This window comes from Pomacea canaliculata, linkage group LG1 (assembly GCF_003073045.1).
Source record: "Pomacea canaliculata isolate SZHN2017 linkage group LG1, ASM307304v1, whole genome shotgun sequence".
Taxonomy (NCBI): Eukaryota; Metazoa; Mollusca; class Gastropoda; order Architaenioglossa; family Ampullariidae; genus Pomacea; species Pomacea canaliculata.
Window position 1 is genome coordinate 17,875,668 of NC_037590.1, and position 27,112 is coordinate 17,902,779.

Here is a 27,112-nt window from a genome sequence, read left to right on the forward strand (position 1 = left end):
TTCTAGGTGGACTGCCCCAGGAATCTAGCCAAGAGCGTCACAGTCGAGTGAATAGGGCCATCTTGGAATTCCTCATGAGTGTAAGCACTCAGTTTAATCATGAGGCTCATTTGCACATCTCACTGCTCACTGGCGGCACTAAGATTATACAGGGCTTTTTGTTGCATTTCTTATGAAAGGGTCTTGAACATTATTTCAAACTCAAGATCACCTTATAAATGGGTAAAGAAACTGCTGTTTTTCAAGAATATAATAACTTGCACTATCCTGGCAAGTTAAGCGCACGTCAGCATATATACTAACTGCTAATAATTTTGCATATTTGCGTTGAGGAGAAGGAAGGTTTAACTTTAGGACTTTTATTTATTTTTGTTCATTGTTTTGAGCTTTATGTTGACCAATAGAATCTTGAGTAGCTGCTGTGTCAGAGCACATTCTACAGTCTTGCACAGAAAGTTTTTGTTTGCAATAGTTGTTTAGTTGTGGTTCAGTTTTGTTATTTTATAATTAATGTGCACTTAAATCCTACCTGCATATGTACCTAAATTTTTAGCCTGATGTCTTTTCATCCTCTCTTCAATAATTCCTTTTTGTTCAGTGATCTGTATGATCTATGACATGAAGCATTTTGACATATTTGTGACTATTGCTAATAGTATTGGTAAGAATAAACGTAATTTATTTTCATCTGTAGCTCTTTCAAGAGCCACTAATAGGATAGGATTACCATATGTTGATGTCTATATCATGCGTAGTTTATTTTTATGAACTACTAAATTTGGATCGTCCAAAATTTAGCGATGTAGATTTTAGCTAAATGTCAAATCCTTTTTAAGTAGTTCAGCTGGTATAGAAGCGTTTCTTTTTTCTAATAAGTACAGTTGATTTTACAGATGTGATGATTTAACAAACAGCTCATAGTTTTAGTATCAGTAATGTACACTTGGAAAATAAAGATTTGTTACATTTTAAGTATTTATGTTGCTGATCTGCGGTACTATATACATTGCAAGTCTCTCTCTCCCTCCCACTCTGACCACCCATTCAGTATTTGTGTGGGATTGTTTTTTATTTTCCTTATGGTGTGAAAAGCTTAATATCAAAGTATTAAAACTTCAGACCTCAAGCAGAAATTTTTCCAAATGTTATTTCATCTTTCCCATAAAACAATAAACTATAGTATTACAATGTCAATAAAATGTAATTAACTATTGTTGAAAGCAGACTAAATATTGTAAGCATTATTTTATTACAATGTTCTGTGCAGTATGAGAAAACACAATAACAATTATTTAGGAAAAAATGAGTACAAACATCATGGGAAACAGTGAAGTGTAATATCTATGGGCAATATTTTACATCATTGCAATGAAGTTATCTCCACATGAGAATATGTGCTCTACTAATTCAGTTAATATTTATTATTTGTATTTGAAACAATAGTCTATTATTTCTTATAGTAAAAGTAGTTTTGAGCTTCGAAAAGGACATTTTGAGACTGGTAAGTCTTATAACACATCAGGGGAAAAAAAACAAGGGAAAACATAGCCCCTAAATAAATATTGATATCAAAATATGTGTTTTAGTTTGATTTGGGCTGCATTGAGAGAGAAAAATTGTCTTTTCTTACAGGATCTTTGTTGAAAGTTTTCTGTTTGTGATTGTATGTTACAGACGGACCAACCAAGACATCTGCTGAAAACCTATACGCACTGAGACTAAAAGTAAATTGGTTTATGACTTACTGGGCCTTACAGTGCAGCAGAGGGACTGCTTACTGATTTCTTCCCTGCACTTAAGAAGATATGCCTTGAGCTGTCTTTCTGATTCCATCCTGTTCTCTCATATGCACGGATGCACACATAATCATCTAAATACTAATACCTGATACTTTGTTTCCCAGTGCTGTTTTACTTTGGTGGAATTTTTCTGTGCACCTCTTTTTGAAAATGCTCAGAGGTACCACATAGAGAGAAAAAAAAAAAAGCCCTTTGTGTATTTTAAGCTTATAACACTTTTTCAGTTCTTTGTGTACAGTTTAGAGAACTGTTTCAGACCTGAACTACATCAGAATTATTCAGTGCTTATGACCTTGGTTCTTTTAGCAGATGCAGTCTTTTTATGAAATAACATTAATTTTTAGTAGTTTCATAAGGAATGTAAAATGTAAAACACTTGAGCAAAGATAGTAAAGACATAAGCTCAAGTACTCTAATCTGAAAAATGATTTTTTTTTTTAATATTAACATTTAGCTTTTATTCTTTGTGATGATAATGCAGAAATTATCTAGTTTTATGTCATTCAAAACTTCAAAGGGGGGTGGTGTGCTCTGGACTTTTGAATAAATCATTAACATGAAAGTTTTCTGTTAGTCTGCAAGCCACAAAGTTCCTAGAACAAAGGCACAACAGTGTTTTTTTGCTTTTTTATTTTCATGCAGTACTTCTTTTTGGTTCAATATATGACAATGTAACTGTTGTTCAAAATGATAGAACGATGCTTTTATTGATAGTAAGATCATTCTAGTCAAGTAATAAAGTAGACCTTTTATGTGCACTTTTAAGTTTTGATGAAGAATGGGCAATTTCAATATCAGGATACCTGGAAAAGTTACTTTGATCACCTGTTGTCTAAAGTGTGAAGATGTATTCAAAGATAGCAAAATGTAAGTTAGAAAAATGTTTTATGTTTAGTGATAGATACTGTAATCTTGGGAAAGGGCTAGGGGCAGGTTTAAAAGTTGGTTTATTTTTATTGATTTCAGAGCCAGTCAACAAACATGTACAATCTTGTGATCCATTTGTTAAGAGTTTTTCTTGTATTATTTATTGAATCTCCATTTTCATTATTCACAATCATTCAAATGTTATATTACTTTCAGGTCATCTGAAGGATTTCTAAATGAGTGATCTCAGTTTTTTTCACATTTTGTTTCTGTTTTCATAACCCTTACTTCTGAACAGCAAATAGCACCCAGTGTAGACAATCTCCTACTGTTTTGTTAATATTATAATGCAGTTTGCAATGATGAAGTTTGGATTGGGTAGTTCTTGTTAAAAATGCTATATAGATTTTGTTGTAAATTCAGTTTTGTTGTTGTTGTTTCCCAGTCCCTGCCCAAACCATTACAATCAATGTGACAAGATGACAGATATTTTTCACTTGAAAGTTTAATTGTTTTCTTTGCTTTATCAAGATCAGTGTGAAAAGCTTGGGGTGTAAGTATTAAAATATAAAATGATTACAGGAAATGCTGTCAAGAAACCTATAGAAGAAGACACTCCCTGTCTTCTGTGAAATCATCTGAAAGTAATTTATTTTAAGTAGTAACAGGGGAAGTCAAATTTTTATTATACTCTGACAATTGTTCCCCAGAACATTGATATGTGACCAGTTAGTTTCATGACAGACTCCAATGACAATGAATTTTGTTCCAATGTTTTATGCTTATTATTTTTTAATATATGTTTAAGCATTTTTGCAATCTCTGTGTGGTGAACTGCCAGTAACTAAAGATGTGGACATTAAAAGAATAGATGTGATCAAAAACTGATTATAATCCGTGAATTTCAGCGGATTTAATGAAATATCATATTGCATTATAAAAGTGCAAGATCAAGAAAATCATTTTCTGGCGTTTTCTTTCCCAATCCATTTGTTACAGTAGCATTATTGAATTTAATCAAGCAGTCTAAATGTGTGAATATTTTTTAATAATGGTATTCCTTGTTACTCTTTTTGTTGCTTCACATTATTCAGTCCCATACATATTTCATAGCCCACCTTAGTCTCTTTCCAGCCCTCCTTAGATGATCACTTTTGCTCTGAATTCATTTTACTCTTGCTTTTAAGGAATATGGCTTTTTGTCCACTGTTTCAGACAACCAAGTGTAGAAATGATTCATATTCTTTAGGGTTCTGTTATCTTTGTTCTGTGTAAAAACAATAATTTGTATTTAAAAATAAGTTGTGTGTGCCCAAAAGGGTTTTTTGATCAGGGTGAACTTCATAGTACTTACATAGGACTTACAAGGTCTTTTTTCACCTTTTTCACCATTGGAGATAATCACTATATTTTTGTGTTGTTCTCTGATATACCAGACCAATTACTTTGTGCTTGTATTTCATCACTTTTGTATAATTAAACTATATTTATTTTTATAACGTAAGAAGCACAATCTTTTTCACCTGTTGAGGAATGTGTTAATATACCGTGGACTTCAAAATGCCTAGCACAGGCAGAAGATGGAAAAAGGGTGTTAGCCATCACACATTTTATCATATATTTTCAGAATAAATTGGTTTTGCTAAAGAGAGCTTTAATTGATTTTATCATACAGCACCTTGTGTAGACAAACTTGCTCTTAGGCAAACAGAGATTGGTATTAGTTCTGTATTGATTTTTGTCAGTGAATGGAAACCTATTCAACCAAAAATCAATCTTCTTTATTTAATACTATCAGTAAATTTAGAGCTTTGCGGCACATTTCACAAGTCTGAGTATACTGTAGCTACTATTGGAAAATTAAAGCTTTTGGTTTCTTTTTCAAAATCAAAGCATTTTGTTTCTATTTCAGAATTAAAGCTTCTTTTTTTTTCATTTGTTTTCAACGCAGTGGTAGATTTGACCATTCATCTCCTGTAGTTATTGCCAAGAGTGTCAATAGTATTTAGGGTGCTGATTCTAGGTTCACTGTTTATAAGTTGCTGTGGAGTTGCTTTGGATTCTCTGACAGGAATTTAAACCTATGATTTTAACAAAGAATTAAAAAGTTTACTGTAAACTTTGTCACCTGAACGTTGTCATTGGTTTCACACTGAATTGAAAGAAGAGTAAGTTTTCACTTCCATGATGCATGTGTGTGCTTAGGTCTGTTGTCCAAGGTGAGGGGGGAAAACTGAAGTGGGCATGGGAGACATGGTTAATATTAACATGTCAAGTTAAAAATTTTATTTTGTGCATTATTAACTGGCTGTGAGTCCTTGAGAGGTAAGCTGTCCAGTTTCATTTTGCTTAGAAGCTTATTTGCAAATGAGAAGAAGATAATCTGTGTAATTATCATGGCCATTGTAAATAAGTTACTTATGTCCAGAATCCTATGCAAAGGGTACAAAATGTTGGATGATTCCTTAACATTTTTCTTAATATGGGAATGGCATTTGCATCACCAAATTCAAGTGTACAACTGCTGCATATATTTAATGGTTGTCAGTCCAAGAAAGGGAAAATCTCGACGAAAGTTCTTTTTTGGAGCAATCTTGGCTCATTGATGAAGATTTTTAAAAGGAGAAAAGAGAAAGGACAATTGAAAGAAGTATTCAGTGTTATCCGCATGGTTGTGTACATTTCAAAACTGTTTTACAATTCTTTTTGATTTTGTAGAGACCATTATTCGTTTAAAGTTAATAACCACGTAGAAGAGGGAGTTTGTTTGGGCTTATCACTGAGTGGGTAACTGGGGCCGTCACAGTGGTAGATAAGGGAGACTGTGATGTGCATGTCTTGTATGATGTTCATAATTAAAACAGGGATAAGGAACAATCAAAACTACTGTCATTACACTTGTTCTTTGAATGAATGTGTACGAGAGAGAGAAATGCATATGGTGCATGATAATTATCAATTTTTGCCAGTGAAAAGTCTAAGCTGTGTAAACATTTACAATTTTGGCAATGGATCCTTCATTAAGACACAAACTAACAAAATTTTAAAATAAAAAAATCTGAAGTGGTGTGGGAGAAGATTGGCACTGTGATAAAAAGATTGTCTTTTATGTAAAAAGGCTTTTTACGTACAAACAAATCTAAATTTTTTTGTAAACAGCAGGTTTCAGTTGTAAGTCTTAAACCTCATCGTTATGTTCTTCAGTGTCCCTATACATACCTCGCTGTCCACTGGCTGTTATCTTTTCATTTATCATTATTGTTCTGCACAGAGAGTGTGATCTATCTTGGTCTTGATGCTGGTCGTTATAGGCTCACATGATGATGATGATGATGATTTATTATGTTCCTTGATTAGATTAAGACAAAATAAAGTCATCTTGTTATTGTATAAAGGATACAGTCATAATTTAACTTGATTTTCTATGTTTGCATACAGCCAGAACAGATTTTTCTTTGGCCTACATCAACAATTAAGACAACATAATAGATATAGACATATACAAACTATAAACACGATATAACGCTTTGCAGGGTCTCCCTCATACTGTAAATCATTAACGTAATCGGACAAGCACACGCACATCAATGTGTACAGATTTAGATGCAGTAAATGCATAATGCTCAAATGAATGATATTCTGAAATGCGTGATTTGACAAAAATATAGGCACTGTATAGAAACCTGATGTACATGCTGTGCAATGTCATGGGTTAAACCTTGATATTTCAACTGTTACCGTTGCGCTCCTGCTTAATTGTTACCGTTGGTTTTAACCATGATTTTGCTGTAGTCAGTGCGGGTCTCCATTCCAAATGCGTTCGCCCTATCAGTCTGTTAATATAAGGCCATGCAACTTACTGTCACGTGCAAATTGCTGGTTGAAAATGGAGGTATACATGTTTGTGGTCGTGAATGGTTTCTTGCATGGTGTTCTCAAAACAAACAATTAGTACGTGTAGCACTCTAGTAGTGTACTAAGTTATGCCTTGATGGTTTTGCACAGGGTATAGGGGTCGAACTGCTCCCAGGACTGTCCCTTTCTCACACCGGGTGCGTACCTAATATAGCCAGCCTTGAACTGCCCATACTGTCTATCCGACTCGATCTAGCTGTGACGATCAGGTCGATTTTGCAGGAACTATAATATTATGGTTTTATGTCAAAGTAATCGGCACTGCTTCGGCACACCAGCTCATAGCTGACGCTGACGCTGAAGATGCGCGAAGTTATTGTATTCTCTGCTAATTACCTTTTTGTACACAATCTGCGCATGATCATCGAAGAAGAGCTAAAAAAAAAAAAAAGGTTTGGTGTTTGGGAATCCATTTTAGTGTCTTCGCTTTTGACGACAAACCCGTGCCCCTGCCTTTGTCTTCCTTTTTAAGAATAAAAATATACACTGCAGAAAGTGCACCAGTAAGTTAGGTTCTCACTTTCCAAGGGAAATTTGCACGAGGATTACTTCTTAATCTGCATTTTAAGTAATGCCCAATGGCAGAGCAGGTCAAAAAGACCATAAATCTCTGAGACTGTCAAGACTTGGCGACAGATATAATTCTTTACACGGATTAATGTTATATACGTAGGTGGGATCGTGCGCACTTTATGAGTGGGGGTGGGATGCGAGGACCTGGGGCAGTAAAATTAATTGTCAGCGGCATGTGCGCATGATACCTGCACAACTTAAGCACACTATGTACACTGGTTCCTCTTCTGCACGCTACACCGTACACAGATTTTTTCGTGTAGTGGGGGGAAACTCACAAAAAAGTAGACATTTTAGTTTTCAAACATTGAAGCGCTCTCACAAGGGGACATAAACTCAAGGAAGCTTGTGCTTGCTTGAAAAGGTGGCAGAATGTTATATTTTCATCAGACTTCATTTGCAATTGATTTTGTTGCTGTGCATATACTTTCTTTTACAAAGTGTTCTGCAAGGGTAAAAGAACTATAAACACGTTTGCTATCTGTAGAAACGACGGATCGCTCACGAGGAGGTAGGAACGATCAGCGAGGTTGTGCTGAGGACTCATGCAGGTTACTATTTAGTTGACATTGCGTTCAAGAACAAGAGTCTGCTCAGACTGAATCTGTCATATCTGATATGTCTTTATTAGTATGTTAGTTTGCCTGAACCAGTTAGTTATTTAGTTCAAATATAGTTAAGATGCCAGGAAAGCCATATCTTTAAATAATTACGATCTGTACTGCCACAAGCAGACGACAGGATGTAACGGATGTTCTTTCTTACAAACACTGGCACCGTGCAGTAGTGTGGAGTATTATTTGTATCACTGCAATATAATTTGAAAATCTTCTTCACGATAGAATTATCCATTCATAATCTGCATATAACTTGAAGAAAAAACATTGTCCCCAAATTCTTTCGGCGCTGGGATCATGACTTTCATAATGTTATTTGAATGTGTTTCATAGAATCCTATCAATGCCATGATGACACAAGAAAAGTACACTTGCTGTCTTATATGGACCTACAGCATGTAACAATTCCTAATTTTTATCATCAGTCTTTTAATACATATTTAAATTTGAGTTGAATCATACTTTTGGTACATAATCATCTATACAAAAATGACCCTTTCGCCAAATAAATATAGAAGAATAGTGGTTTCAGAAAATGTGCATACGACAACAGAGCAGTGCGGATGTATTAGTCAGGTAATACCATTCTAGTTTTGAATTTGATTAGGAATTTTAATTGGGATTGACAATGACAAGAATGTGTACTTTGGTTTTGTGCAGTGCTTTGTTTATGGGTCCATCCTTTGGATGATCAAGGAGCATGTTCTTGCCCTTCATAAATAAAACTGCATCAGATTACTGCAGCTGAAATGGTAGTATGGAGAGCCACATTTCTTTGTTTCCTGTAACACTATAGTGTACATCTGTCATGGTTATGCCAGAGAGATTGTCATACCGACAGACCCTCCAGATGAGGAAGATCTTTGTTGGGTATGTCTCTTTTTTTTAAAAATTTTGTATTCATGTGCATATTTGTTTGTCTTGTGTGTGTGTTGGGGAGGGGGGAAGTGTGCATGTAGGCTGGTTCTTGTTCATTGCAGTGCAGATGTGGATGTAAGTAGTTAACTGGCATTAAAAATTTAAATTATTTGTATTAATCAAAATATTGGGAGGTTTTTGCAAAAGAGAGCTGGAAAAATCTGAAATCATAAATATTATTATAGTTATTAAAGATGTGTACTCGCAACCTTGAACTTCTCATGATTTCGCTTAGCCCATTTCACCTCCCGAGAGAATTCCCCCAGTTGTTTTTCACCCTTGTGTATATTCGTCCCAGGGCAAATGTTTCCAATGCGTTATGGTGCATCGCAGATGTGACTCACACTCACGACTGATTTGTCTTGATGCTCCCAAGTTTATATTAGGAGATTTCAATCACTGTGACCTAACATCGGTTCTTCAGACCTACGACCAGTATGTGACATGTCCTACTACTCTGAGTCAGACCACACTTGACTTTGTTTATGGAACTGTACCATGTGCGTACAGATCTCTACCCTTGCCCAGTCTGGGTGCGTCCTATTATCTGAGTGTGCATCTGGTACCCGTTTATAAACCTGTGTTCAGACAGATGCGCCAAACAATTCATTACACTAAATGCTGGACTGCAGACAGTGTTGCAAGCTTACAAGGCTGTTTTGAATGACAGTTAAGGGTGGGTCATGTTTTACATCACTGATATCAAGATCATCTCATAGGGTGCCCAATGAGAACTCGAACTCTTTATTGACATCTGGCCATTACTGCCAATATCGCAAGGTGAGCCTCATTCCCCTACATTCACACATATATGTGCTGTCATTCACATGCACACATAAACATTCATATATATATATCTACGTACTTGAGGCAGTGTTACATAAGGGTTCTAAAAGTGTTACATAGTGACATGTTTCAAGAAGGTTTGTCTTGTCATATTATCAATCCTTTTCAATGCTTTTACTATATCCACTGTAGCTTTCTTCCCTTTAATTGCTGTGTCGCTCCCTGATAGGAGCTCATTTTTGTAGTAAAGGTAAATCCAAATACACAGAGCTATTAGCCACCTCCAGGGTCTCTCCAATAGACCATTTTTCCCTTCGCCCTAAGAAACCCCCTTCATAAAAACCATTACTTTAGTTTTATCACAGTTAATTCTAGTCCAAGCTGTTGGCATGATGCCACAAGGGAATTATCGGATTTTGAAGGCCCATCGGTGTACTTGATAGTAAAACTAGATCATCGGCAAACATAAGGATAAACAATTCTGCTAGACCCGGGTTCTTTTGAAACCATGTTTGCCATCAGCAGATATTTCTCAACTATTTCGTTCATAATAAGTGAGAATAATTTTGGGCTAGCTATACATCCGAGGAGGCCTCAAAGACACTGAAAAAAAAATCTGTATTTATTGGGGTACTCGCGATAGCCTTTCTTATAAATGGGTACAATTATAGCTTCCTTCCACATATCTGAACATTGTCCGCTAGCAAAAATTGAATTAAAATAGTTAGTTAAAAAGCCAACTGCCTGTTCTTGGCCGATTTCAATATTTCTACTTTCACTTTATCTGTGCCACACGCTTTACTGGGCCTGAGGTTTCGTATTGCGGTATGTACCTCACTCTCTATAATGGTCTCGTCAAGTTCCTCTATTCCAAGCAGACTATCAAAGACACTGGACACTGCCTGTAAACTCAATGTAACACAACTATCAGCATCGAAAAATCTACATCCATTAAGTGTAGAACAATTGAATAACTGACATAAATCAATTAGTTACTGCCAAACATATTAAAAAACGGTATTATCTGATGTTCGTTTGTAACTTTCTTCTTCTTCATATATTGGTATTTTTGACAATAAAGTTATAACCATGTTTCATGGATAAAGAAAAGAATGACATAATCAGGTAGTAAACAAGCAGTTGATAACAAAAATGTTTGATATACTTTGTACGCACACATACACAGATATAGGTTTGCAGTGTATGAACAGCTGCTGTAGAGTTAAGGTACACAACCACCAAGATATGTACATCCTTTATAGCATAGCCTTTGGTCAGGATGTACGTTGGTGACTGTCACAAGGGTTCTGAAGGTGGAGCCAGTTTGTGTCAAAAAGTGTTTTTCTTACTTCATGGTAGACCGTGTACGCACAGACAAGCCAAACAACAGACACATAATGCCAGACTTCCTGCGAGCATACCAACACAAACTGAAAGCTGAATCTTTGCACGCAAAGGGGTAAAAAAATATTTGGAAATGTTGGAACTGAATGCCGAAGAAGAAGTGTTGCGACATCATTCACATGATGACTGACGTGATACTTTCTTAACTGAGATGGAGATTTCTCTTCATTATCTCGTCTGTTGACTTAACTTATCTGTGCATTTCAAGGTTGTGAACCAACTCTTGACCGCCTGCATGGAACAATACTTCATCTTCTTCCTTGTAAATGCCCCTTTTTTAATCCCATTTCTTTAATCCATTTATTTCTTGTTTTCTTTCTTTCCTATGTTAGCTTTTAATTCACTTCCTTTCACCCCCCTCCCTCTAGGCTATGTATTGCGTGACTCTTTTTAAAATGTTAAATGCCTACATTAGTCAGTTTACGTGCCAAGTGTGGCTTCAAAAAAATTAGGACAGATGGGGGAGATGGGGTGCGGGTGGGGAATCTTACTTCGCCATGTCTTTCAAAATACGTGCCATCCAATCCCTTTAAAGATTGTGGGAAATTTTGCGCTTCTGGAGTTCTCCATAACAAGCTGGCAGACTAAGACCAAATGAGAGCAGCATGTGGTCTTCACTACCTATGTGCGTAAGCAGTTTTTCTTCAATGGTTACTGTGGACGGTTTCTTATGTGTATGTCCGCGTTGGTGCGCTCATGGGTTTTTAAAATTTAGGTTTTACTTAATTTAATCTTTTTTTTAATAGACATGGGCTTTAGTAACCCATTTTGGAATCGTTTCCTTGCCAGACATTCGGTCTCTGGTGCCTCCTTTTCCCAGAATGTTGTTGGATGTTTTAGCTTACATCTTTATAGAGGAGATGGCTGTGGAGCGAGCCTTCGGCTGATCAATTAGGAATTGTCACGTGATTTGTGTGTATTGAGAAGGCATTGTAGAAAAGTGAGTTACATAAAATGCATGGTTGTTTGAACAGAGGTATCTGCCAGAAGTGTCGTATACTGCCGGGTAGTGTGCCATTGAAAAGAGGGGAGTAGAGCTGAGCAAGGAGTGGAGTGAACAGTTGTGTGCAGTTAAGGAACTTCCATTAAAGGACAACACGAGTTCAACATTTTTTTTCTTTCAGATCGGGTTAAGTTCATTTTAAAATTACAATACCCAAATATGAGCACTTAATTTTCAAGATAAAAACCTTCGAACATCGGCATTCTCACCTGCCTCTAGGAAAGCAGAAGAAAATTACTTTCCTATACTGGAGAGTTCTGTTGCGCTCAAATATTGTATTTGTAGTATTTGTAATAGCATCGATGTGTATAGTGGATTGCTGTCCGTCTGCCAAGACCAACGCTTATAGCATCTTGCGAAGTTCTCCGCTGTTAGTCTCCGCGAACTTAAACAAAGAATATGAATAAACTGGAAGCTTTGTACACAAGTGACTCGTTTTAGTAGTTAACTGGAAAAAAAATCGTGTGCCAACAGTCCAGTAATGCAACTTCGTGGTAACAGTGAGTGTAGCTCAGTTCAGCAAATCTATGCATGTCTTCAAGTCAAAAGAAGAAACATCGCTCAGGTTGTCGTGTTCAAGAAGCGATTTTTCGAGCAGAAAATGAAACGGCTGATTTTGGAATACAGCCCTACAGATTTGAACTTTATTTAGAAGTTTTGACAGAAGTTAACAAAAATTTTAAGGTCTAAACCGAATTCATTCTAAATCTCCAGATCAAGATTTAGTGGGCAGCAATCGCGGTCATCGCAGTCTACGATGTATTACTGATTCTTTGTTACTTAGTGGGCGCTTTTTAGTTATTTTTTCCATGTATATTATTGTTGTTAATAAAATAAAAAAATGTCTTAGATTTTTTAAAGATCCTTAAATGGTTAATTTCCAGAATTGCATTTTTGTTTTATTTTTACAACTGACTTCTGATAATGACTTTTTTACCATTAAAATGTAACTTTATAAAAATTTTATACATATTTATCAATGTAAAACTTAGCTCTTCCTCATTTAGCTGCATGCAAAATGTACTATTTACTTACTAGCACGTGCTCCCGTTTAAGTTTCTCATACGCTTGTCATCCTCATTTTTTTCAAAGTTTGAGACACGTGCATCAATGGTGCCCTCACACGGTCATTGCTTTTAGCATTGGGCTGGATACGGATAGTTAGCACTGCTGTAAAAAGAATGGTATCTTATTTTACTGAAAATCCATGACTTGCTTGTACTGTATAAATGCTGGATAACAATCGCTTTTGAAACGTTGTGAACAAAATCTTTAGTACGGTGTGGTACGAAGTTTACACGGCACCTTTGAGCAAAGCAGAGATTTGCATATACAAATCTCTAAATGGCGTTTGTTACCATTATCTTTATGATTTCCTAAATAACTCTATCTGAGTGTCTAAAGAAACATTCGCAACAGCAGATTGTGTCCTGGTCTGTTTTCTTTTAATGAGAGTTGCATCTTTTCTTTTCGAATTTAGTTTATGTAGACAACACTACTTTTTTTTTTTTTAGTAATATCCTTTCATCACATCACGAACTTATATTCCCGTCCATGATCACATCCTGTTTTTCTCGACAGATCCAGGTGGAAAATGATAATATAATATTTCTCGTGCCTCATCATAAAATACCACCGAAATATGTTTTTGTGATTATTTATGCTCTATTTCCAGCGATTTTCGCTGAGCGCTCATGTTCTTTAAAGTTTGGCTTGATCCTTGAAAAGTCATGTGAAGCTCGAACTGTTTTTGGTACTGCACATCGGTTGAATCAAACTGTTTATCTTCTTTGATCAAATTTAATCCGATTGCAGCGTTAATAATCTGACCCATAAGAAAATTGTATGTTTATTTCTATTGACGGCTGGTTGAAGTAGACATCACGGGCATTCAAAATGTGAGATGTATTTTACAGTTTTCATCCTAGCATTGAGTTCCATCGCCTTGATAGTGCCACCTGCTGCCTGTGTTTCTTTTGCTTGAATATTCAAGTGCAAGCACAGTTTTTTTTCGTTTTTGATTGTTGCGTACGAATTAAGCGTAAGAGAATTCCAGATCGCGTAAAACTTGACAATGGCAGGAAAAAAAGATTGATATCGGGATACAATCGCGTAAGACGTTTTGTAAAGTATAGTCAGACACAAAAGCTGAAACTGCGCCATTTCTTGGTATCAAACATCAGTTGCAAAGGCTTACATGCATATGGTGATCAGGATCACGATAATAATTATTAGTTCAGTATATGGATTGGTACTTTGCGCGACTGGTCAGACAAAACCCTAGTAATTATATCCGGTAGCCCTTGCATTGTGGATCTGGGAAACACTGCCTTCCTACATGTTTGTTTGTTTGTTTGTTTGTTTGTTTGTTTGTTTAGTTTAGTTTCTTAACGGAATGTTTCAGTCAGCGCCTGGTATTATCATGCTATATTTACCTGTCAGGTGAATGTATTCACCCAGATGTCCCCTCTCTTTGTGCTACTAGGGTGGTGACCGGTCACCTATGCGTTCGATGCGACCACCGAGGCGCCGATCATAGCAGTTATTAATACTATTCAAATTAAGCATCACCGACTGACACATTAGTTGCCTCATGTACTGTATATATAAACAAGACGAAACTGCAGTTTTTTTCAACATGAATTTGTCACAATATCAACCGTATTTATTATCAGATGGATATATATATGCTAGCTGAAATAATGTGACGCATGAAGGCGTGAAATGCCACATGCAGCAGGCCTGCAATTTACACTTAAGCGAGTTTGAACCAGCGTGCTTCAAATATATGTATATACATTTTTTTAATTAGAAAAGAGTTAACACAATCTTAAGAGGCGTGTCAACCGGTTGGTGATGCAGCATTTTCGCCATTAATAAAATTTAAACATAACCATAACTCCTGGGAAAAAATTGAAATTGATTGAAACTTGAGTTTAATATAAATGAAACTGCGTTAATTTTTTAACTTGTATTTTTTTTTATTCTCATGAGAGAAGAATTAGAGCTTTAGGTGGATGTGTAATCATAGTAAACATCAATTAGGTTCAGAAAACTGTAGCCTGTTGAAAAATGCTGCACACAAATTTTGTCAAAACTCTTTATTGTGTCTTTAAAGGTAATTTTTATGTTCCTGTTATTGTTATAGGCCCAAATCAACACCAAAAGCATTTATAACATACACATTACTGTTATTAATACTATTTGATAAAAGTTTCCCCACTTAAAAGTACAGTGGAACCTCGGCTATAAGGACCACAATCCGTTCTGGAAAGTTGGTCGGTATCCGAAACAATTTTCCCCATAACAAATAAAAGAAATAGATTTATTCGGTTCCTGCTGCGGGATATAACCTCCTCCTATGATTTTTCTGAATTCTTGAACGATACTTCTCGGCCCCTGCCTTGTCGGAACTCGCTGCCTCCCCATGCCTTGTGACGCTGTGGATGCCTGTTCTGTGCCTAACTTTCTCAACACAGCCTCGACTGGCTTTGAAAACAAAATCACTCGCAGCACTTGTCCCTGGGGTTTTCTTCTGCAAATCTGCAGATTCTGCGCTTTCTCACAAATGAACGACTCACACCTGTTTCTCGTTTATATACACAAGCAACAACTTTTCTACTTCTTCCATTATTTGAAGCATTTACTTTGTTAAAGTACTCACTCCTTTCGAAACATTAGCTTCTTTAAGCTGCTTTTTTTCTTTAAAATAGTCGAGATTGTCAACCTCGACATTCCGTATTTGGCGGCGATATCCGACACACGCATGCCTCCTTCATACTTTGAAATCATTTCCTTTTTCCATTGTTGGCCGCTTCCTTTTCATTACCTTTGCTACTATTGCTCTTAATTTTCTTTTGAGCTATGATTGAGGGCTATATTATTAAAAATAAAGAAAAAAAATCACTAAATAAGGATGTGCACAGAATAAAGATAACGAACGACCGATCGTAACTGTCTCGAGCGCGAATGATGCTTGGTCTGAGATGCTGGTCGGTCACATGAGGGTGACGTGGCTGTTCGGTATCCGGTGCAAATTTTTATCGAAATTTTTGGTTGTTATCCGAAATGTTCGCTAGCTGAGGTTCCACTATAGCTTGCCTCCTATAGAACAGTTCTGGATGAGGCCACATACCTTTGGCCCACCCTGGAAAAACCATCACCAAAATCACTTCAATTGCTATTTATACCACCAAAATGAACATTATTAAAAGTATATAATACAATGATGATATAAAGCAGACTCAAATTACATTTTGTGAAGAACATGCAATCACCTAAGCTTCATATAGCATTTTAAGATAAATGCTGATCGACTGTCAAGTTAATATTTTGTATATTTAGGTAATGCCTATGTGTACCTAGAAGACTTAAACTTCGCTTTTATTGGAAAGACTGCAAAAATTGAATACCCCTTTTTTATTATTAATTCTGCATTATTTCCTTTCTTTCTCTTATCTGTCTTTCTGTATATCTGTTTTTATGGACAGGTGAAGGGTAGTGCAAAAAGTGCACAGTGCAGTATGGAAAGTCTGGCTGAGAAGGATTCTATACTCTATGCTCGCTTAAAAAAAAAGAAATATCATCCCCTTTCAGACCCTGGAGACTGAGTTGTTAGAGACCATACTTTTCTTGGGGCCAGCTTTTTGTGAGGTGGTGCCTATCTTCTCTTCCTCATGTATGATATTGGAGTCCAGGCAATAGTTCCAGATAGTTTATTGGTAAGTGAAAAGCTGCTGAATGATGTCATCCTGTGTCCTAGCAAGCATGCAACACTAGCAGTATTAGCTTTTCTTTGAGATACAAAGTTGGGAGCACATTGGTACACAATGTTGGCCTGTTACTGCAGTGAAAAGTGCCATATCATTGATGAAAGACTTTACTCGTTACCTTCAAACACCAATTTGCACCAAGATAGGACAAATGTGTCATATAGGCCACTTTTATATGCATGGTATGCTGGGTCAAGACTACAAGCTATTGCCAATTTTGGGTCAATATTGTGAATTTGCCGCCCATTAGATCTCATTTTTCTTAGTGTTTTCCTTGTGATTACTTAACACCTTCTATTGTCTAGTTGAATCTGTGAAAAAAAAAATTACAGCCTAATATGATAATGGATTTTTTCCATCCAAAGCTCTTCATATCAAAAGTACAATCTTAACTGTAGTTAACATAAGTAACTACTAATGATTTTTTTTATTGCTTGTATTGCATGGATTTCTTTATTATTGCTGATTAACATTGTTATTACAAATATATTGACACTAATAATTTACTTGCATTTTTTCATCATAAATGTAAGATAATAATGGAGCACTTTTATTGTGCAGCATCACAGCTAAAACGATCACACTCTCTGCACTGACGAAACAAGAATAAAGGAATAACATTAAAAACACTATAGCTAATAAAATGTTATGATACGCGAAACACTCAATCGCTAAGTCACAGGTTAAATACACAGGTAATTGAAATTTAAGCAAGAAATTAAGTATAAAACTATAAAATTATACATTTGATGAAAAAAATACAGTGTGAAAATGAATTATGTTGAAGAACAATGGTAGCAAAATGACTACAAAACACTAAGCATAGTATTTTTAAACAAAAATGTTTACATGTAGAATAAGACACTTCTTTCACTTAATAACTAACAACCATAATATTATAGACTTTTCATGCTCGGATGTCTTAACACAGTAGATAATAATGTCATTTCCAAAATACATTTATTTTCTTTTTTTAAAATCATGAGTATAGCTACCCCAGTTGCGGAGGAAGAGGGGTTTCATCTGGGTCCCATATCATGAGTATCTGGGGCGTATTGCATATCAGCCTGGGCCCCAAGGTGAACATGTAAAAAGGCGTTTTGCTGGGACCCATGTCTGGTTTACATGGAAATGTAGTTTGGTGCCCTTATGTCCTCACATATATCCCTGAAATGCCAGATATGTTCCACATAATTAAATTGCTGTTTTCCTTAACACTAATATTTTCCCAAAGAAATGGTTCAAAGATCTATTACAATAAATCAAATGATGAGTATGAACCAAATTGCTGTCAAAAAAGGATTGAGAAACTGCAGAGCGAATGAAACTTTATTAGGCTATTCCTTAAAATACATAAAATCCATGAAATTAAACATGAATGGTTCCAGGTTAGATTTGTGCTTGTGGTATTAGCTACAAATATTTTAAAAGAGATGAAAATTTTAATAACTTATGTACCTTTAGTAACCAAGAAAAGGAAACTACCAAACACATTTTTTAAATGTAACTATATGCAAGAATTTTAGAAAGTATTAGAAAAGAGAATGATAATAAATGTAAACATATATATGATTTTAAATTTACAGCAACACTTTTCTTATTTGAATAGAGTGAAAAAGCTAATTCCCAGACATTTCCAGAAAAAATCAACAATTTTTCAGTGCACACCAAGAGCTAGAACACTTCTGCATTTCTGAACTCGAAATATAAGCTACCCTATATACCACCGCTACCCTTTCCTCTTGCTATGCCAGCTGCTAATTAAGAGAATAAGCTTGGTTCTGAGCCCTTTCCTTTTTCAACTTTCACCATAGCCACACATGACCTGCCTTTTGCCTGTGCATTTATCAGATTCAGCCCTTGTTGGTGCTGGAAATGTTTATATTGTTGATTCTGGAGAAAAATTTTCTAATCCAAATACACTTAAATGGGGTAAAATTTCATAATATGGGAACTGCAACAGGCCTACACAGATGAACATAGCTAAGAAAAAAAATAGTACTGATATGCTTTTGTTTCTTGTGTTCCTATTTTTGAATATTACTGTCTGTTGTATATCTGTGAAGATCATTGCCTACAATACCCCATCTAGAGAAACTGTTTGAAGCAAAAATGCTGCTCAAATAACATTTGGAATCTGTAGCTGCTGTGTTTGTATGTTTTTCAAACCATAAAGTGACAGGCTTAACATTCATTTTCTTACAAAATAGACAAAGTGTACAAAAGGAGCCTAAGAAGTATGAGCAAGCATTTCTGTATACTCTAAAGCGCCTGTAGAGCAATGTTACTTGTAGTTCACACGATGCGTGGAAAATTTCTGCTGCTTAATTTGAAATCCAATTTGTTACCCTTCCTGTTTCTTTCTTGCTTCCTTGCCCCATTCTCCCCCCACTCCCTCAAACTTCTTCTTCCTTTTTTTCAATCTTCCAAACAAAACTGGCTGTATTTAAGAAGTATATTTGTTTAGTGTCATATTAGACCAATGGAAATAAATCAGGAACTCAGGAACTCAGAGCTCATGGCTTTAAGCAAGAGAGTGAGGGCACCATCTGTTTCTAGTAAGAAACACTTCAGCAGTGACTGATGTGTTTGACACAACACTTGTTTATGCATTCTTGCATAGGTTGCTATGCCATGCACTCTTCCTTCATGTTTAGCTTGAGTCAGAAGTTTCATATTTTCAATCTTTGGTGTATGCATTTAAATTTTTCTCCCCTCCCTCCATCACCATGTCTCTCTGTAGACCAGATGAAAGGACAGTAAGGATCGAGGGGGAGTGGAGCTCTTGTTTCTAGTGAAGGGCGTGGGATGACCTCTTTGTGGCTCTGTCCCTTTCTCTTGCAGGCATGCGCACTCACACCCACATACACATAACCTTCTAAAATGATGTCAATGTCAACGTTTGTTCTGCATATGGTAAATATTTTTCATTAGGAGCTGCTGGTTACATCTTATAACCGGTAAATTAAGCATTAAAATAAACATATGTTGTGAAGCAACATACATGAATGAAACATAGTCTCTGACCTCAATAGAGAAAAGGAGTACTCCTGCAAAACTGGATCAGGATTGAACAAAAGGTCCACACATTTGTATAGGTCCTCCCCCTAATCAACACACACACAGCTTTATTTAAAACATAAATGCATCGATTTGTTTAGGGTAATTTTATTAGCATAACATTGATGTTCAGGAAAACATGCATGCTGCACTTTGAGACATCCCCACTCAAGATAGTGCGTGCTTCCCGACAGTACCTGTACGATGAGTCTGGCAACGAATATCTTGACTGCATCACTAATGCTTCCCATGGTGAGGAACCATCTAATTATTTAATAAAATTCATCAAACTTCTGTCTGTATGAACATCCATAATGAAAACACAAAGTAGCTGTTATGTTTTCCATTGTTCATAAATATGTTATTGTAGTCAGAAAAGCAGATCAGTCTGGAATATTGAAAGGGATGTATCGTGTGAATGAATTTACAAGGTAAATAAGTTTTATTTTAAATACAACAGCACTGGACATTTCCAGAATCTAAATTATGGGAAAAAGCTAAGAGATTAAAACACAGCAAGAAAATAGCATCCTACGTGTTGCAGTTTTATGGTAGTAAATATTTTAATAACACAGCAGCATCATAATTTTTTCCCCTTTTTACTCATCACTCTCTTTTCCCTTGCCTCACTCCTTTTGTCTTTGCTCTCTGTTGCTGTCTTTCTGGTCATCTCTACTTTTCACTTAGGTTTCTTCCTGTTCAGTTAAGAGGACTGCTTACAGCTTGAATATGAACTTTTTTCAGTTTGTTAACTTTTGTTGCAGTAGGCCATTGCCACCCACATGTGGTCACTGCAGGACAAGAACAGATGGCCAGACTGGTCACAAGCACAGGTTTTCTCAATGACCAAATGTCGGAATATGCAAAGCGTCTCATAAGTACAATGCCAGAATCTCTGAGCGTATGCTTTTTCTTAAATTCAGGGTAAGTCACTTTGGCTGTCACAGAAAAAGATTAATTTTAGTGAGTTTATCTTATTTTATTTGTTTGCATATGTGTGTGTGACAGAGAGAGAGAACATACTAACAAATACATATAAAACGAGTATGTAGACAAGAGAATTTGATGGTAGTTTTATAAATTTTGAGGTCTTCATGTTATGCTTAATCTGAGAAAATTTTAAAACATTGTGTCAGTGTGGCTATAAAGTCTTAATATCTAGAAATTCAAGATTGTTTTTGCATTAGGAAAGACTGTGATCACCACCACCACCACCACACCACAAGAATGAGAAGCAGAAAGGGAAGCCTAACTTTCAAAATCTTGACGAGTTCAGTTGTGAAGTTAAAGATTTGTGGGGTTTGATTTGTTCAAGAAAATGTTGCTAAATATTGTTTTTTTTATCATTTACAGGTCAGAAGCAAATGACTTGGCTATTCGTTTGGCACGTGCATATACCAAGCATGAAGACGTTGTCTGTCTTGACAGGTAATTTGCTGTCACATAATAAGCTGACTAAGAGAATACATGTTTTTTTACATGAGATATTGATGTTGAAGAAAATGATGGTCAGCAAATATAAAAATATTTATATAAGGGCAAAGAAAATTACCCAAACATTTGTGGCAGTTCTTTGTATACCCATTGTATGATGGTGCAGGTTATTGGGACAAGTTGATAGACACTTTTTAATTCATCTTTATGTAATTGATTACATAAAATGAAAATAAGTGCTCTGGTATAATTTTTGCAGTGCATATCATGGAAACTTAGGCAGCTTAATTGAAATCAGTCCTTCCCGCTTTAAGAAACTTGGAAGCAGCCACATCAAGAAAGACTGGGTTCACATTGTGAGTTATGTTTAAGTATGCAGATATACTCTGTGATATTAGTAATAGTCTCTTTGCAAAAAAATATGCTTTTACATAAGTTGCACACATTTTTACAGACACACAAACTTGACACAGCACTAGACTTAAGCCTCAAGAACACGTAGGGCTAAAATCCAGCACCTCATACAGTTTGGAGCAAAAAAATACAATAATAGTTGGCAATGTTAGACAAATCATAAAACAAAACTAGATTATGAAGTAACATGGTAAGAAGTTAATTTTAACAAATCCTTTCTTCAATGATACATGCACATGTTAAAAAATATGATTCTGCAAAGTAACAGCCCTATTTTTCACAGGCACCAACTCCTTACCTCTATCGTGGAAAGTATCGGGAAGATGCAAGCAATCCAGGTCTGCTTTATGCGAACGAAGTATTAACTGTCATCAAAAAGGCCAAAAGCTCAGGCAGAGAGGTGGAATCTGCTGTCATTTTCTTTTGTTTTGATGTGGTGATACATGTTTGAAAATACTTTCAACATATGGGCTTTGTGGATGCTTTTTTTTTTACTCTATGGAGATAGAATATGTTCAAAGTTTAAGTCAGCATCAAGTTTAGGCTGTTGTCTGCTTTTAATTGTCAGTCTGTTTGATCTTATACCCCATATGAGTTTAATGTTTTCATTTGACTGTTACTATAGTTGAATTTTGTTAACATTAGATATCTAATGCAATTAAGAGTATAATGAGTTAAGTTATTGAAAATAATATAGATGCATTCCCTGAAGATATATTGTAGTAGTTATAACATTGAGAACTATTTTTTTTAATTGATTTACATCTTCTGTTAGAATTTTATTATTTAGACTCACACTTTCTAAAGCATGCATCCTTGAGGGGTGCCCTTAATTTGATTCAAAAGGGATGTGATAGAAATGATGTCCTGCCCCCTCCCCCAACACATAATTTTTTGTTGTGTATTTTTTATGTGCTGTTACCTTAAAAGTCTGTTGATGTTTTTTTTTCAATAATTGAGTAAAACTCAAAATAAAATACTATTTCCTCAAATCTGGATAAAAAGTTACCCCATTTCATTCTTAAGTTATGTGTATACTAATATCATTGTGCGCAAAATGAGCTCAAAACAGAAATCCAGATTGTACATGGATGTGTTTACACTCTTAAGGCCTCACTCAGACAATGGAAGAGCAGGACCATATATTTAAAATTGGTGTATCTGCATATGAATGTGAGCTGTCATTTTGACCTCTTTCTGGGTAGTTTGTAAGCCTGTGAAATGGGAACCAAAGAGAAGTACTCACCCAGACTTGTGGAATATTATCTTGCATTGAGTTTTATCCACTCATTAGTGGAAAAAAAGGGCACCTGCTAGACATTTAATGGATTTTGATTCTGGGTGTGTCTACTATGTGTGAAGTGTGATATGGTGAGCTTTTAATGCACTCCTCATATTTTTATCTGTTGTCTGTCTCATGTTTACTTTTTATTTTAATTTCTTTTTCATATCCTGTATGCTTTGCTGTAAAGGGAAAATATCCATTGCAAAACTGTGTGTGCTAATGGACAGTAAATTGTTGTTTTTATTATTATTATTGCAATATTTCTTCGCTTGCTCTGTCTGTAGCTGCATATTATTTTTTCTATCAGATTGCTGCTTTTATCTGTGAACCACTGATGTCAGCAGGTGGAATTATAATTTATCCCCAGAATTACCTGCAGCATACATACAGGTATTTGCACTACTGTGATTGTTTTTTGGCTTGAAGACTTTCAGCCATTTGTCATCACCTTATGTAACTGGGTGGCATAAGTTACCCAAACATGATTTAAAGAAAAAGGAGTAAGGACAGATTTTTTGGTAAAGAGAATGACTGACTGATAACAATGACAACTGGATGCAGGCTGATAAATGTTTATAGAAGTCTCAGATATTTGTGCTACACAATCACTTTTCTTGGAGAACACAATATGCCTCAAAATCACCAGACTGTTTGTTCATTGTTGTTATACAACTTTTAAGTTGGTTTTTATTTTCATATTTGTCTTTATGTCAAAAGGATTGTGCTGATAAGGGAGAATAACTATTTTTATTAACTGTCAGGTATGTAAGAGAAATGGGAGGCGTATGTATTGCAGATGAGGTGCAGTCAGCTTTTGGAAGAACTGGTGAACACACCTGGGCATTTCAGACTCAAGGTCGGTCCAGCAAATAATGTCCTTTGAACTAAAGTTCTTCAAAAATGAGACTTTGAGACACAACTACTATATTAGTCAAAGAAGAGATTTAATTTTTAATTTAGAAAAAAGAAATGAGTTTTTAAGTGATGATCTAAGTTTGTGGGTCCGATCATGAAGAAACAGTAATTCTTGATTTTTAAGTTTGTAAACATTTTTGGTCTGAGACAATATTTTCTCTGTTTTGTGCCTCCAGATGTCATTCCTGATATTGTCACTGTTGGGAAACCGATCGGCAATGGCTATCCCTTTTCTGCTGTGATCACAACCAAGGAAATAGCAGATTGCATTGGAGAGTTCAGTACTACTGTGAGCATTTTAGATAATACATCATGATCATAACTTCAAATAGTCAGTTATAAAAATTGTACTTAGATCATAATACTGATTAATTTGCACTTTATGAGCTAAGAGCTATCCATTCATTTGTGCAGTTTGGTGGCAACCCTGTAGCCTGTGCTGTAGGAATGGCAGTCCTGGATGTAATAGAAAATGAGAAGTTGATGGCGAGTGCCAGATCAGTTGGGAAATGCCTTCTTGATGGTTTCCGCAGCATCATGCCTTCACACCCAATGATGGGGGAAGTGAGGTGATCATGGGTGTGTGTGTGTGTTGGAATGAACTGAGCATAAGTAAATGTCTGTATGGATATTCACAGTCATAGTTTACTTAAAAGTTCTTTGTATTATTAATTGTTTTTTAACTTGATATCATTTAGCAAATTTGAACCAGACAAAGTGGAGACAGTAAGAAATGTAGTTACAACAGCATGAAGGGCATGAAGAAAGCAAGCAGTGCTATCTTGGGTACTGCTTCTCAGATTCAGCTGCTTAGCACACAGTAAGGATAATCTGTGATTCTTGCCTATTGTTTGATTCAGAGGAATGGGCTTGATGGTTGGAGTAGAACTGGTGATTGACAAAGAAAGCAGAAAGCCTGCTAGTGAAGCCGCTGAAATTTTGGCATACAGGTATGCTGGTTGGCTGGCTGCTGTTTACTGTTCTTTGTCCTGTGTCAGTTTTTTCCCCCAAAGAAGACAAGTAAAGGAACGCATAACAGTCACTGATAAGAAATTAGCACTGTTTTAGAAGTTTTTTTGTTTCAGTAGTTTTTACCCTGCGTTTGTTGGTAGCAGACTAGCTGTATACCTGTAGCTATATACCTGTTTATCCTGCATCATGCACAGGATGAAAGAAAACAAGATCATTATTGCCTACGATGGATTGGAAAAGAATGTGATGGTCATGACACCTCCTATGTGCTTCACCTGTGACAATGCTCATCATGTGGTACAGGTTTTTGACCAGCTGCTTCAAGAGATAGAAAATGAAGCTGCCACCACTGGCTTAGCTGCAAGCAGTGTAGGAAATCCCAGCACATCTGGTGTTGGCCCCTTGCACAGAATGATAAGCAATGCTCGCTTTAACGCAAGTGATGATGACAGTGATGACAACGTAACATCCAAATGTGCGAAATATGAAGGGGTGGACTGATACAAACTTTGTTTCAAAGCTTGGTGGTGGTTGTGAAGCTGTGATCTGTTTTCATGTATAATTTTGTTTCTGTTAACAGATTTTGCTGTTGTCACATGTTAAAGAGTCTTTATAAAATGGTTGGTTGTAAAATGACATACATCTAAGTTTATACTCTGCAATTGTAAGCTAATTCTCTAATTTGTTGTTAATGAGGATGAAATACTTCTGTTTTCCAAATGGTTTTAATATTTCAATATAGTACAGGGAAATGTTTTTAAAGGATTTGTTATACAGCAACATTTGCATAGCATCATCCTGGTACTACTTTAAAAAAAATTGTTGAGCAGAAAGGATCTGGACTTCATTTTCTTCATATACTGAAAATGTGTATGTATGAAATTATTGTCATTTGTTGTTCACATTGAAAATGATGATGGATATTGAAATTAAAGTTTATCATCTTATAGTATACAATATTTGTAAGATCATGTGATACATGTACTACAAGCAGCCATTTTGTTTTCTGCAACAGGCAGAGAACTGTTGCTTTTGTTGTATTTTGTTTGCTAAACAATTGCCACTTCCTTCAGTTGTTCTACTCTTTGGTGGATTTAAATCTTAACATTTTTCTCTGCTTAAGATTCTGGCTTTATGTGAGTCAAGCTTGGATGATCCTTTGATCCTGCCTTCTGCCTCTTCACTGCCATTTCATTGAAATCTCTGTGACCGTCATGTGTGCACCAAAAATGGACAACTGTATGTTGTTGCTGCATCCACTGTCCACTACTACTATTACCCCGGATACTACTACAATTACAAAATATAGCTGCAAATCAAAAGACTGTCAGGAGAATGAGAGAAGGCTAGAAAGGGATATTTTGGTTGTGGTACTGAACCAAAATGAATGTATCTATGCTGAAGGTATTCATCATCTTCTCAGCACAAGTAACTACACTACACAATGAGCTCTTTGTTTTGAGACCATTATTGTTATTCTGTGTGTTTATATTTTTTTTTTTTACTGAATTATATTTGGAATTGGTAATTCTATGTTGATGTCATATCGGTGAAATATTTAATTTCTTGTTACATTTTTGTCGACAGTCTCTCCCATTGGTTCTGTCTTGTGTTGGTCAGTTTTTCTGGATGAGCATGTCATAGGGTAGATGAAAGAAAAGCCTGTTCTATTTGCTGGTTCACTGATGCCAAAAAATTAACAATACTTAAAGAGTTTTCAAAATTATGTTTCTGAGAGATGTCATTGATGTACACATATGTGCCTATATGTTAAGCAGAAGCTTGTTTTGTTTGTATCATAGCCCTTATGTTAAGGAGTGGTAAATTTCAGACATTTATAAAAGATGTCTGAAGATATAGTGAAGATTTGATTGTTCATGAATTCAGAACTATTTGCATCCCATGATTTAGCAAGTACATTGTGCCTGAATAGTGTTCCAGCTTGGCAAGTAAGTCCAGGAGGAACAGTGACAAGGTTCTCTATGTTATATGAGAAAACTTTATGTATAAACTTGAGACCAATGAATACAACTCTAATTTTCTGACTTCTTTGGACGCCGTTTTCTCTTGGCTAGAGAAATGCCTGTGCCCACTTGATGCAGATTATTGCCATTAGAAATGTTAATGAGATACATCATTAGTGACAGAAACTTCGCTGTGCATACACAGTGACCCACCCAGCTCTTATTTTTATTTTTTTTTTTGGGGGGATGAGGAAGGGGGTCATCCCCTGATCTCTCTCATGCTTTCTCCCCATATGTGTTCATCTGCCATCCTTTCACTCATTCAGCATGCTGTGTTCAAAAGTACACTAATGCGTGTTGTTCATTTGCAGCAATCTTCTCTTTCACACGCTGAGGCAAAAGTGTTTTGATATT

The 27,112-nt window shown here is 35.9% G+C and overlaps 2 protein-coding genes across 14 annotated transcripts in view; both read left to right on the forward strand.

Annotated features, from left to right (window-relative positions):
- The window catches only part of LOC112564409 (glutamine--fructose-6-phosphate aminotransferase [isomerizing] 2-like), a 35,728-nt gene extending 30,179 nt beyond the window's left edge, over positions 1-5,549 (forward strand). For 3 of the 5 annotated variants that reach the window (XM_025239201.1, XM_025239209.1, XM_025239246.1), the window contains 2 exons: positions 7-80; positions 1,675-5,549. In XM_025239201.1, coding sequence (XP_025094986.1) covers positions 7-51 — 45 coding nt within the window. In that variant the 3' untranslated portion in view covers positions 52-80; positions 1,675-5,549. The remainder of the gene's footprint in view (positions 1-6; positions 81-1,674) is intronic. The other 2 variants (XM_025239218.1, XM_025239226.1) reach the window with 1 other exon arrangement.
- A 1,874-nt stretch (positions 5,550-7,423) lies between these two features.
- On the forward strand, positions 7,424-26,779 carry LOC112568944 (5-phosphohydroxy-L-lysine phospho-lyase-like). 9 transcript variants are annotated; one of them, XM_025246576.1, is made up of 14 exons: positions 7,461-7,705; positions 8,432-8,641; positions 16,373-16,603; positions 19,848-19,966; positions 20,479-20,638; positions 21,068-21,142; positions 21,408-21,504; positions 21,846-21,962; positions 23,155-23,237; positions 23,609-23,703; positions 23,939-24,051; positions 24,177-24,331; positions 24,623-24,712; positions 24,929-26,779. In XM_025246576.1, the coding sequence occupies exons 4-14, from the start codon at positions 19,858-19,860 to the stop codon at positions 25,233-25,235; spliced, it is 1,401 nt and encodes a 466-aa protein (XP_025102361.1). In that variant the 5' UTR covers positions 7,461-7,705; positions 8,432-8,641; positions 16,373-16,603; positions 19,848-19,857; the 3' UTR covers positions 25,236-26,779. The 9 variants fall into 9 exon arrangements, with proteins under 9 accessions (XP_025102325.1, XP_025102361.1, XP_025102369.1 ...); XM_025246584.1 differs by having other exon boundaries at positions 16,479-16,603; XM_025246540.1 differs by lacking the exon at positions 16,373-16,603 and having other exon boundaries at positions 7,424-7,518.
- Positions 26,780-27,112: the final 333 nt, after the last annotated feature.